The sequence below is a fragment of the Oncorhynchus tshawytscha genome, linkage group LG26, assembly GCF_018296145.1.
Source record: "Oncorhynchus tshawytscha isolate Ot180627B linkage group LG26, Otsh_v2.0, whole genome shotgun sequence".
NCBI lineage: Eukaryota > Metazoa > Chordata > Actinopteri > Salmoniformes > Salmonidae > Oncorhynchus > Oncorhynchus tshawytscha.
In genome coordinates, this window is record NC_056454.1 from 33,294,743 (window position 1) to 33,307,183 (window position 12,441).

A 12,441-nucleotide genomic window follows, 5' to 3' on the forward strand; every position below is an offset into this window, starting at 1 on the left:
ACTATTATACATCTTTGTATATAAAGACAGGAAAACGTACACGTACTAACATAGCTGCCACAAGTATTTAGCAGCCATATGTAAACAATGCCCCTGTTCCTCTAATGGCATAATTTGTTCCAGTCTTGCTGCGTAGGTGATGGGGGGTAGCCCAGGATCTGAGTGACAAGCATAGCCCCACGCTTTCCATTTGGTCAATAAGTTCAATTAGGTACTTTTACATTTTAGAACAGAAATTGACATAGTGGTAGCATTTGGGGATATGAAAGATTGTCCTTATTCAAGAATACAGTCATTCAAAGCTAAATGTTTTGTGTCAAAAGAAAGGCAAATGAACCCAAGCAGTGACAACAGTGCCTGGACAATGTTAAGTGAAGTGAGTGACAGGTGTGAGCTTGCATAATATAGCTTCCCATCTCCCATCAGCCCCTCTGAGTGGCAGACCAATAAGGAGAGCGGATGCACTGATGATGCTGATTTGCCCAGGGGTATAAAAAGTAACACAACCATATTGTCACTTCTGAGCAGTTGGAGCATTCCCAGCCTTGCCTCGGGTGTAGGGATTGCATAAGGAAAAAAAACAAAACTACACAGCTACACTGTGTGGTTTTGTTTTTTGGGGTTTCTTTGAGGCTAAACTGTTCTCACATTGGATTTTCTGTCAACATTTCTGGATAAGGAGATTTCTGATGAGATAAAACTCCTGGGCTTCCCCCAATCAAATCCAGGCACTCTTGTGGATACAAGTAAGTCATTGTCGTTCATTAAACCTTAACCTATACTAATGCAGTGCTTGTCAATTAATATTGTGTTATCTGTAATATACTAATTCCAAAAGAATAACGTGACAATTGGTGATTTCCACCTAATTGGAGACACGTGTCTCAAAATATATTATGGGAATCATTTAACATTATGAATGTTTTATTTTAAATGCATACCTTATTAAGAACTAATGCTTTTAATTCAAGGTTTTTTCTATTTGGTGAAATGATTTGAGAAGCTCCCAGAATAGCCCGTATTAGCGTTAGAGTGGTATCCCAGCTGTGGAGCAATGTCTTTTTAAGGGAATCAGCAGCAGGGCTATCAGTTGCACCTCCAGTTATGTGTCACATGGTGACTGTCAATCAAGTCTGGTACCGAGTATTTTTAGAGCGTTCCAATTTGTGTTACATGGCTCATCAAAAGTTTACAGTTTTGGATAGTTTTCATACATTATCGATATGATGCAGGCTATAATTGATTGTATACTTGTATACTTTCTGAACAGTATATACTCAGGCCATTGTTTAATGATCTGTGGAGATTTCTCGAGGTGAAGTTTTTCAAAGTTATACTTTCTGAAGTGATATTCTGTTTATCCGGATGAAGAATAACTGTTCTCTGCTAGCTTCATTGATGTTCCATTCTATGGAAGTTGTGATATTGTGTTTCATTAAAGCTCCCAAGTGGTGCAGTAATCTAAGATAATGCATCTCAGTGCAAGAGATGTCACTGCAGAACCTGGTTTGAATCCAGGCTGCATCACATCCCGCCGTGATTGGGAGTCCCATAGGGGCCAGCGTCATCCGGGTTTTATTGTCATTGTAAATAAGAATGTGTTCTTAACTGACTTGCCTCGTTAAATAAAGGTACAATTTAAAAAATGTAAAGGCCTAAGGAATCTATATTTGATGTGCGTTGTATCTAAGGATGAAAGGTAATGTGATACTATAGTGCTTAATGGCTCATATTTTTGGGTTGAATAATGTATGTCAAAAAATGATCGATTCTAGGCCTGTACTGGATTGAAAGTCCAGGCCTACTAAATTTAAGCTGTTCTATCTATAGTCCTAAACAAGTTCTTAAAATATTAAGCTTTAAATTTGCAGTGTTTTGTACATTGTTGGAGATTACACAGTCTTTAAATTCATGACTGGTTTATTAATACTTAATTCCAAAACCTCATGTTGATATGTTATCCAGCTGCTATTTAAAGATGACTTGGTGGATTATGTTGTATCTGGAACTGGAACGGCAATGGCAGACATTTTAGCACTTAAACATGGGCCCAGTCAAGGCATATGTGTTGTATAGGCCTAGTGTAACTGTAGGCCAAACAGCTGACGTCAAGGGATATGTTCTGTTCAGTTTGAGTTATAAATAATCTATTACACACCTATTAGTTACATTGAGTAACACTTGCCTTACCCTTAATACAGTGTACATACAGTGTAACATTGAGTAATTACAGTACTTGTTACACTGTACTTACAGGAATACTTGCACAGTAATAAGGTCACTGTAATGTAAAGTGTTACACTGTAATTTATTACCTTAACTTGAAATATATCAACATTAATTGAACTGGAAATCATTAAACAGTGATGTAAGACCAGTTGGCCATCTGTTATTTAAGTGTGTGTGTGAAGCACAGATCTCCTGATGGGTAGCTAGCTAGCTTCCAGTTGTTACTGTCTTGTCTGTGAGCTGTCACACGGAGCTGTAGCCCTGGTGTTCGGCCTAACACCCAGATCTCATGGATCCTCTGATAGCTCAAGTGACAGTAAGCCAGGTGCTGGATATGTGATTAGGATATGTGGATATGGATATGTGACAAGTGATTAGATACTCATTGGCTAATAATACATGCTGGGTTCATTTGATGTTAAGGTTTAATTTGCATATGTAAAAGATGTAAAAAGAAAGGTAGACTCATCTTCATTGGCTTGGTGATGTGACACAAGTGACGTAACACTCTCATAAACTAAGAATTGAGTTCAAATGTATTTGCCATAAAACTACTGTAAAAGATGTCAAAGAAAGGTAGATTATTCTGATTAAACCTAGTCCTGGAATCAAAGCCCTTTTGATGGAGAATCTCCATTGACAATGCTTTTTAGTCATGGATTTGCTTTGTTCAGGGATTTTACCATTCAATTATTGTAAAAGATTAATAAGGTAGATTTATGGTGTGTGAGTGATTTGGTGATGTGCTTTGTTGTGTCTCTTAGGGTGCCGTCCACAATGTCAACACAGGCACCAACATTTACACAGCCTCTGCAAAGCGGTGTGGCACTAGAGGGTAGTGCTGCAACGTTTGAGGCTCAAGTTAGTGGTAAGGAGATCTCTTATGTTCTTCAACTATACCTCATGAATATAGCTGAATGTCCAAACATACAAGACCTAGTCAAAAGTTTGGACACGCCTACTCGTTCATGGGTTTCTATTTATTTAGAGTATTTTCAACATTGTAGAATAATAGTGAAGACATCAAAACTATGAAATAACAGATATGGAATCATGTAGTAACCAAAAAAGTGTTAAACAAATCCAAATATATTTTATATTTGAGTTTCTTCAAAGTAGCCATCCTTTGCCTTGATGACAGCTTTGCACACTCTTGGCATTAGAAATGAATAAAAATAAAGAAAAACCCTTGAATGAGTAGGTGTGTCCAAATTTTTGACTGGTACTGTAGATGCAGTCTGAATGTGTTGAATCATTGATGTAAAACCGCAGATATAAAGCCTTTGCACAGCAACATTTTATGAAGTCTATAAACAAGTAATAAGTACCCTATTAATGGATTGGATTCCCAGACACAGATTAAGCCTAGACTTTAGTAAAAAGCTCTTTCAATGGAGAATCACCATTGAAAATGCTTTTGAGTTCTGGACTAGGCTTAATCTGTGCCTGGGAAGCCGGCCCTATGTGATATTGCAGGCCTTTTGTAGTTCCTGAGAGAAAATGCCTCAGCTTTCCTCTGAATAGTAACTGCTTGTTCAAAATCATCACCATCTTCACCTCCGCTCAGTGCTGACTAGAATGTTGACTTGATCTAAAGGTAATCCAGTTCCTGAGGTGAGCTGGTTCCGTGATGGCCAGGTTCTTTCCACTGCCGCTCTGCCCGGCGCACAGATCTCGTTCAGCGATGGCCGCGCTGTTCTGATGATCCCTGCTGTGACAGCCGCGCACAGTGGAAGATTTTCTGTGAGAGCCACCAATGGTGCTGGACAAGCCACTAGCACCGCTGAACTTCTTGTTACAGGTGAGAGAACCAGAGTATTGTGTTATGTTATTTTTTTTGCCAGCATATGCACTGTGGTTTCTCCTAATGGTTACTAATGGTTACTGCACTCAGGTAAAACATTGAACGTTTGTGTCTAATCTTCTGCAAAACTCAGGGGTCTTTCAGGGCCTCTTGCTTGGGCCACTTGATAAAACAGTGGTGTTGTTTGAGGTTGTTCTAGCTAGCCAATGCTTTGGCTTGCCGTTTTAGACAATGTCTTGCATCATACTAAGAGTAATCATGGCTGCAAACATGAAGGGCAGCCAAAGATAGCATAGTATTCATTATGAATAAAGCTCTTAAAAGCAGCCTGTCCAAGTGACTGACCACCAGTACTGTAGGCCTTCATTGCTCACTACTTTACAGAATTGTTCAATTAACAGCACTAATTTGCAATGATGAGAGTGGTAGCTGCCATGTTGTTTACATTTTACACATCCAATATTGAAATCGGGAAACTGTTGTTTGCCACTTACTATTTTACACAAAGCAAATGTATGTTCAATCACCTTTAAAGTAAAACAATACAGTATATAATTGACCACCATGTCTACTGCTACCACTGACCCCGGGCTTAGGAGCAAATGTAATGTCGGACAATTTGGATGAAAATCTATATTGTGATCCAAACATCTTCCGTAGCGACCTTTACCCTACATGGTGAATGATAAGTAGATAGATGTAAGTTTCCTATTTAAAAAGTGACTGGTATAAGTCGTCTCTGGGTAGGCCAAATGAAAATTAAGACAAATAGTGTTACAATTTCCCCTGGTCTCCACCAGTTGCATTTGCCCCCCGTCTACCCTAGCCAATGGACATCTGTGGTGCTGCTCACTTCCACCACTTAAAAAATAAAAAATCACATTTAAAAAAACTTATTTTTCCATTTAATTTATTATTACAGCGGAGACCGTGCAGCCCAACTTTATTCAGAGACTTCAGAGTATGACCGTGAGACAAGGAAGCCAAGTGAGACTGGATGTTCGTGTTGCAGGAATCCCTACACCTGTGGTAAAGTTCTACAGAGAGGGAGCTGAGATACAGAGCTCTGCTGACTTTCAGATTGTTCAAGAAGGAGACCTTTACAGTTTGTTGATTGCCGAAGCCTTCCCAGAGGATTCTGGAACTTACTCTGTAAATGCTTCAAACAGCAGTGGACAGGCTACCTCCACTGCTGAACTACTGGTTCAAGGTGAGATAAAGTTGATCCAGTTGATTTGTGGTGTGTGATTATGGGCAACATGTTCTGTCCTTAAATTTGCCGTGCTCCAACCATATTTTAGCGTGTTTGGGCTTTTGGAAATCCGCCATTGTAACAGCCTTCTCTGGGTTACAAGATAATTCCTGTTTCAATGATTTAATTGTGCATTTCCTTGCTGTTTTTTGGACAGAAAATATAATTAATCTAGCCTAGAGAGGTGACTACCTACACTGTAAGGCATTTTTAACTCAAATACTTCTAGTGAGTTGAACTCAGTGATTATTACTTCAAATGTTTATGTGGTACAGATTCAAAACTAATTGAGAAGTCACATCAACTCTATTTTTTAAGTTAACTTTTTCCCCAGCATGCTCTACCGAATGTAGATTTTTTTGGAATTGTTTTTAATATCTGTGTATTTGCATGTATATTGAGTGATTTATTTATCTTTGTGGAGCATGAGATTTATCACATACATTTTTCTAAACTAATACCATCATTTCTTTAAAAAAAGTTTTTTTACCTGTTACTGAAATGGTTGTTCCATATGAAATGGCTTATGTAGTCTCCTCACACTGTTCCTAACCCTGGCAGTCATTATGATACAAATATCAACTGTTGGATATCCTAACTCTGGCTGGATTCCAATAGGAATTACACATCACTTTGCAAGCCAGCATAATGTGACTTGCAGGAAGGGTTGTGAAATTCAGGTACATTTTTAGGTTTTCCAGAAATCCCAGTTGGAAGATTCCTGGAAATCCTTCAACCAGGATTCTTTTGAAAATATGAACATTTTGGAAAAGTTACCAGAAGTTTGCACCCCTACTTGCAGGCCTGATGTTGCCTGTAATTCATGAGTTTCAAGGCACCTGTATTAGGGTAAAACTAGGTCTCAAAATAAGACTTCATTATATGTAATGTATTGTCACAGAGAACTTATTATAATTATAACATGTGCCTATTAACTCATTTTGTAAAGGCTGCAGGACTGAACATGAATTAATTCTGTCACTAACAAACACACTCATGGGTGGTAACTACAATTCACTCGAAAAGGCAAGGCGCACTGGGAAAGGATATTGAAGGTGTGGCTTAGTGGGTGTATTCCATTATTTTTTCAAGCTGATACAACTCAAATCTGGAACCCCTTCAGGGTCAGAGTGACTCTATCAATTTGATTAATGACTGCAGAAATAACGTTAAGTAACTGTAAATATATTAAGTACGCCTTCAATGAGCCAATTCATTGAAACTGAATGGAAACTGTGATAGGCTCAAAGGGCCCGTGGGCAGTGAATTCCATATTGACATGTAGCCTAAACTGAATTTGATTTACAACTTGTTGTCATCATGTTCAATAATTTTATGGATAATTCATATTTATATTTGTTTCTGTCTAGGGGGAGAAGCTGTGCCTGCCAAGAAGTCCAAAACTGTTGTGTCAGCCTCCTCTCAGACCAGAGTTGAGACAAGGGTAAATAGACATGAATAGACATAAATAGACATGACATTTTTATCTCTGTCTGTCTTGACGCTATCTATCATTCAGATAAAACACTAACCTTTTCTGTTGTTTTATTTTTAGAGTATGGAGGCTCATTTTGAATCCTCATCCATGCAAATGCGTGTTGAAGGTGGTGTAGTGAGCCACCAAGCACACATGACCCCACCACGTGTGCCTCCAAAGCCAACCTCAGGCGGACGTCATCAGTCACCATCACCTGTGAGACGTGTCAAGGTGCCCACTCCGGCCCCTGTCAGGTAAGACACTTTATATCAATCCTACATAAAATAAAGTGTTTCATTGAATGCCACAGACAGGTAGTTTACCTCAATCTCCATAGGGAATAAGACCATGGTTATTTTATAATACAGAAATGACCTGGTATTTAGGTTCCCTATAAATGACCTTATAAAACAGTAATTACATAATAAACATATTACTTACTTATTTGTCTATTAACACTACAAAACACCATTTTGGTAATATATGAATACTACACATTTTTAAATGTTTTGATATTTTCTGTCTCTTTGTTTAACACAGGCCTGTATCTCCCTCATCAAGACTGTCTGTGTCCCCAATCAGACCAGTTAAATCCCCACTGACCACACGGAAAAAGGTAGCCCATGGTCCTAATGTCCCCCCACCATGGAAGCAGGGAGACTTGATAGAAGGTTCCAGCAGCTATTCCAGCAGCAGGACTTCTAGTGCCACCCATGCCCAGGCCTCCATGTCTGCCACCCATGCCCAGGCCTCCATGTCTGCCACCCATGCCCAGGCCTCCATGTCTGCCACCCAGGTTCACATGGAGCAGCACTGGGAGGGCTCTTATGGATCGCAAACGACTGGTGCCGCTGTATCTGGTGTCGCTGTGAGAGAGGTAAGGAGATTCCTATTTCATAGGAGCCCCTCTCTCAACTCTCTCTGTGGCAGAGACATCTTGAGGCTGATTGGTGTATGTGCATGAGCGTTCATAAGGTAAGATTGTGAACGGCTTTGATTCGCTGATTAGCTTTCTTTATGAGGAAACGGGCCTAAATCAGTTCAAATATCCTGTACGATGAATATTTGACTTCATGGATGTATTTTTGGATCTAACATGGCTTAGGCTCGGTTGTCTGAATTTAGAAAGTAATGATCCAGCCCTCTAGAGATGTGATGATTGTAGCTATTTAAGATTGCATCTATTATCAATAAGGTGATAGTGACATATGTGTATGCAGCTATTATCAATAAAACTGATAAAGACTTTGATTGGATCCTAACGGTACTAATGTATGCTAGGAGGCACAGCATGAGGTGGATGATAAAAGCATTGCTGTAGCTACTGTGGTAGCAGCTGTGGACCAAGCTTGCAGCCGCAAGTCTGCTGGTTTTACACCAGAGCCGGTGCCAGAGCCGGTGCCAGAGCCGGTGCCGGTGGTGCAGCCCGGTACAGAGACACAGCACCTTTAGCACCTCTTCTACTGTGGTGTTAATGTCCACAACAAGGGAACAGGTAGTTCATTCATTAAAAAGTACAACCCTGTCGTCCTTCCCTTCACTTCCATGATTAATTTATTTCCCTTTCTTCTGTCACCACAGCCCACATCGGTAGACCCCACTCACGCTTAATAACATTATCCCTGATAAACATAGACAGTTTTCCATGTTAAATTGGTGTCTTTTCCCCGTACCCACATATTTGACCTCACAACCATCTGTGATTTTGTAACATTCCTTATGGTTAATTATTCACATTCCCTTTGGTGTGTTGAGCTCTCCTCTAATGTTGATATGTGTTATTAATATTATCATTATTTATACACCTAATATACTGTATAACTATCCTGCCCCTGGCCAGTTCATAATATAGATCATGCCAGACTCTATAGCTGTTGAATCAGCTATAGAGACACGCACTGATGACGCTGTGCTACAGCACAGAGAAATGGAAATCTCCACTGTCACATGTATGATGACAACCAAGAGGCAGGAAGCTTAAAGATTGCACGTACTATATTGTTTTGTTTACTTCTCTGAGCACTTTCCCAAATCGTTCACATCAACTACAGTATGTTGGCACTATTTAAATTGAAGTCACTGCATGAACCCATTTTCTCTGCACTCGGTCTCAAATCTGTTTAGCACGTGTCCGAGTGCACACAAGTCTATTGAGCAGATCCTTGGTAATTCTATTGTGCACCTGCATGATTCATTTTCAATATTACACAACCTACTCAAACTAACACGATTCAATGCTTTAACGATGACATGTTATTACTAGGTAATGCACATCAAGACTTGTTTTATATACAGGGGTGTGGAGTTTGTCCAGAGTGTTTGTAATCAGAATGTGAATCTGTTTGCTGTTGAAGTGACTGCTGCCATGGATGATGTGTATGATCTATGTGCTAGATGACATTCACTGCTTGTTGTCTCAAAGGTTGAGGGTGGGAAAAAAGCGGAGGCAAAGGCTACAGTTGTTGCTGCTGTTGACCTAGCACGTGTTCGGAAGCCAATGCATGGAGAGAGGGGTCATGCTGGAGAGGAAACCATAGATTCTGATATAAAACAGCAGTCAATGCTGTCTACCACTGAGCAACAAGTCACAGTGACAACTGAGGCTGTGCATATACCAATGATACCACCAATGGCAATTCAAACAACAGTTGATGACCAGAGTATTCATGTAACCCAGGTTTGCTATCTTTTTATTATGAAAAGATGCTTATTGCCAAGTTTTCTCTGATAACATTATATGTAATGTCCTGCTTGTTATTCTAATTTCTGCATTGAGTTATTGTCCTCACTCTATCCACACTCTGTTGGTTACTTTAGATACAAAGAAGTACAGAAACTACTATCGCCCACGTGGATGCTGCTCCTGCGCCATCCCCAATTCCACATTTCACAGTTTCAAAAGTTATGGTTCCTAAACCTGACCATAGCTATGAGGTAAGCATAGGTCAAATCAGGCAAGCAGTGGTATACAATTGTTGTAGTGCTTCAGTTAGTATACAGTGCATTCAGAAAGTTTAGACTTTTTCCACATTGTGTTTCGTTACAGGCTTATTCTAAAATGTATTAAATTGTTTCCCCCCCCCTCATCAATCTACACACAATACTCCATAATAACAAAGCAAAAACAAGTTTTTAGAAATTTTTGCACATTTATTGAAAATAAAAAATTGAAATATCACATGTACATAAGTATTCAGACCCTTTACTCAGTACTTTGTTGAAACACATTTCGCAGCGATTACAGCCTTGTCGTCTTGGGTATGACGCTATACGCTTGGCACACCTGTATTTGGGGTGTTTCTCCCATTCTTCCCTGCAGATCCCCTCAAGCTCTGCCAGGTTGGATGGGGTCTCTACATTTCCAGGTCTCTACAGAGATGTTCGATCGATTTCGAGTCCGGGCTCGAGCTGGGCCACTCAAGTTCATTCAGAGAGTTGTCCCGAAGCCACACCTGCGTTGTCTTGGCTGTTTGCTAAGAGTCGTTGTCCTGTTGGAAGGTAAACCTTCACCCCATTCTGAGGTCCTGAGCGCTCTGGAGCAGGTTTTCATCAAGGATCTCTCTGTACTTTGCTCCCTTCATCTTTCCCTCGATCCTGACTAGTCTCCCAGTCCCTGCCGCTGAAATAAAGTTGTGGCCAAAAGTTTTGAGAATGACACAAATATTAATTTTCAAAGTCTGCTGCCTCAGTTTGTATGATGGCAATTTGCATATACTCCATAATGATATGAAAAGTGATCAAATTAATTGCAAAGTCCCTCTTTGCCATGCAAATTAACTGAATCCCCAAAAACACATTTCCACTGCATTTCAGCCCTGCCACAAAAGGACCAGCTGACATCATGTCAGTGATTCTCTCATTAACACAGGTGTGTGTGAGTGTTGACGAGGACAAGGCTGGAGATCACTCTGTAATGCTGATTGAGTTCGAATAACAGATTGGAAGCTTCAAAAGGAGGGTGGTGCTTGGAATCATTGTTCTTCCTCTGTCAACCATGGTTACCTGCAAGGAAACACGTGCCGTCATCATTGCTTTGCACAAAAAGGGCTTCACAGGCAAGGATATTGCTGCCAGTAAGATTGCACCTAAATCAACCATTTATCGGATTATCAAGAACTTCAAGGAGAGCGGTTCAATTGTTGTGAAGAAGGCTTCAGGGCACCCAAGAAAGTCCAGAAAGCGCCAGGACCGTCTCCTAAAGTTGATTCAGCTGCAGGATCGGGGCACCACAATTACAGAGCTTGCTCAGGAATGGCAGCAGGCAGGTGTGAGTGCATCTGCGAAGACTTTTGGAGTGGCAAAGAAGCCACTTCTCTCCAGGAAAAATATCAGGGACAGACTAATATTCTGCAAAAGGTACAGGGATTGGACTGCTGAGGACTGGGGTAAAGTCATTTTCTCTGATGAATCCCCTTTCTGATTGTTTGGGGAATCTGGAAAAAAGCTTGTCCGGAGAAGACAAGGTGAGCGCTACCATCAGTCCCGTGTCATGCCAACAGTAAAGCATCCTGAGACCATTCATGTGTGGGGTTGCTTCTCAGCCAAGGGAGTGGGCTCACTCACAGTTTTGCCTAAAACACATCCATGAATAAAGAATGGTACCAACATATCCTCAGGGAGCAACTTCTCGCAACCATCCAGGAACAGTTTGGTGACGAACAATGCCTTTTCCAGCATGATGGAGCACCTTGCCATAAGGCAAAAGTGATAACTAAGTGGCTTGGGGAACAAAACATCAATATTTTGGGTCCATGGCCAGGAACCTCACCAGACCTTAATCCCATTGAGAACTTGTGGTCAATCCTCAAGAGGCGAGTGTGGATAAACAAAAACCCACAAATTCTGACAAACTCCAAGCATTGATTATGCAAGAATGGGCTGCCATCAGTCAGGATGTGGCCCAGAAGTTAATTGACAGCATGCCGGGGCGGATTGCAGAGGTCTTGAAAAAGAAGGGCCAACACTGCAAGTATTGACTCTGCATCAACTTCATGTAATTGTCAATAAAAGCCTTTGACACTTATGAAATGCTTGTAATTATACTTCAGTATTCCATAGTAACATCTGACAGAAATATCTAAAGACACTGAAGCAGCAAACTTTGTGGAAATGAATATTTGTGTCATTCTCAAAACTTTTGGCCACGACTGTACATCCCCACAACATGATGCTGCCACCACCACGCTTCACGGTAGGGATGGTGCCAGGTTTCCCCCGGACGTGACGCTTGGCATTCAGGCTAAAGAGTTCAATCTTGGTTTCATCAGAACAGAGAATCTTGTTTCTCATTGACTGAGAGTCTGTAGGCACCTTTTGGCAAACTCCAAGTGGGCTGTCATGTGCTTTTTACTAAGGAGTGTCTTCCATCTGGCCACTCTACCATAAAGACCTGATTGGTGGAGTGCTGCAGAGATGGTTGTCCTTCTGGAAGGTTCTCCTATCTCCACAGAGAAACTCTGGAGCTCTGTCAGAGTCACCATCGGGTTCTTGGTCACCTCCCTGACCAAGTCCCTCCCCCGATTGCTCAGTTTGGCCGGGCAGCCAGCTCTAGGAAGAGTCGTGGTGGTGCCAAACTTCTTCCATTTAAGAATGATGGAGGCCACTGTGTTCTTGGGGACCTTTCAATGCTGGAGACATTTTTTGGTACCCTTCCCCAGATCTGTGCCTCGTTACAATCTT

At 40.9% G+C, this 12,441-nt stretch overlaps 1 protein-coding gene across 1 annotated transcript in view; it reads left to right on the forward strand.

Annotated features, from left to right (window-relative positions):
- The first annotated feature begins 539 nt into the window (after nt 1-539).
- Nucleotides 540-12,441, forward strand: part of LOC112224854 (titin-like) — a 173,001-nt gene continuing 161,099 nt past the window's right edge. Inside the window, 9 exon segments of the mRNA XM_042306365.1 lie at nt 540-746; nt 2,994-3,097; nt 3,827-4,030; nt 4,956-5,243; nt 6,656-6,729; nt 6,841-7,016; nt 7,303-7,639; nt 9,185-9,439; nt 9,580-9,696. Coding sequence (XP_042162299.1) covers nt 3,007-3,097; nt 3,827-4,030; nt 4,956-5,243; nt 6,656-6,729; nt 6,841-7,016; nt 7,303-7,639; nt 9,185-9,439; nt 9,580-9,696 — 1,542 coding nt within the window. The 5' untranslated portion in view covers nt 540-746; nt 2,994-3,006.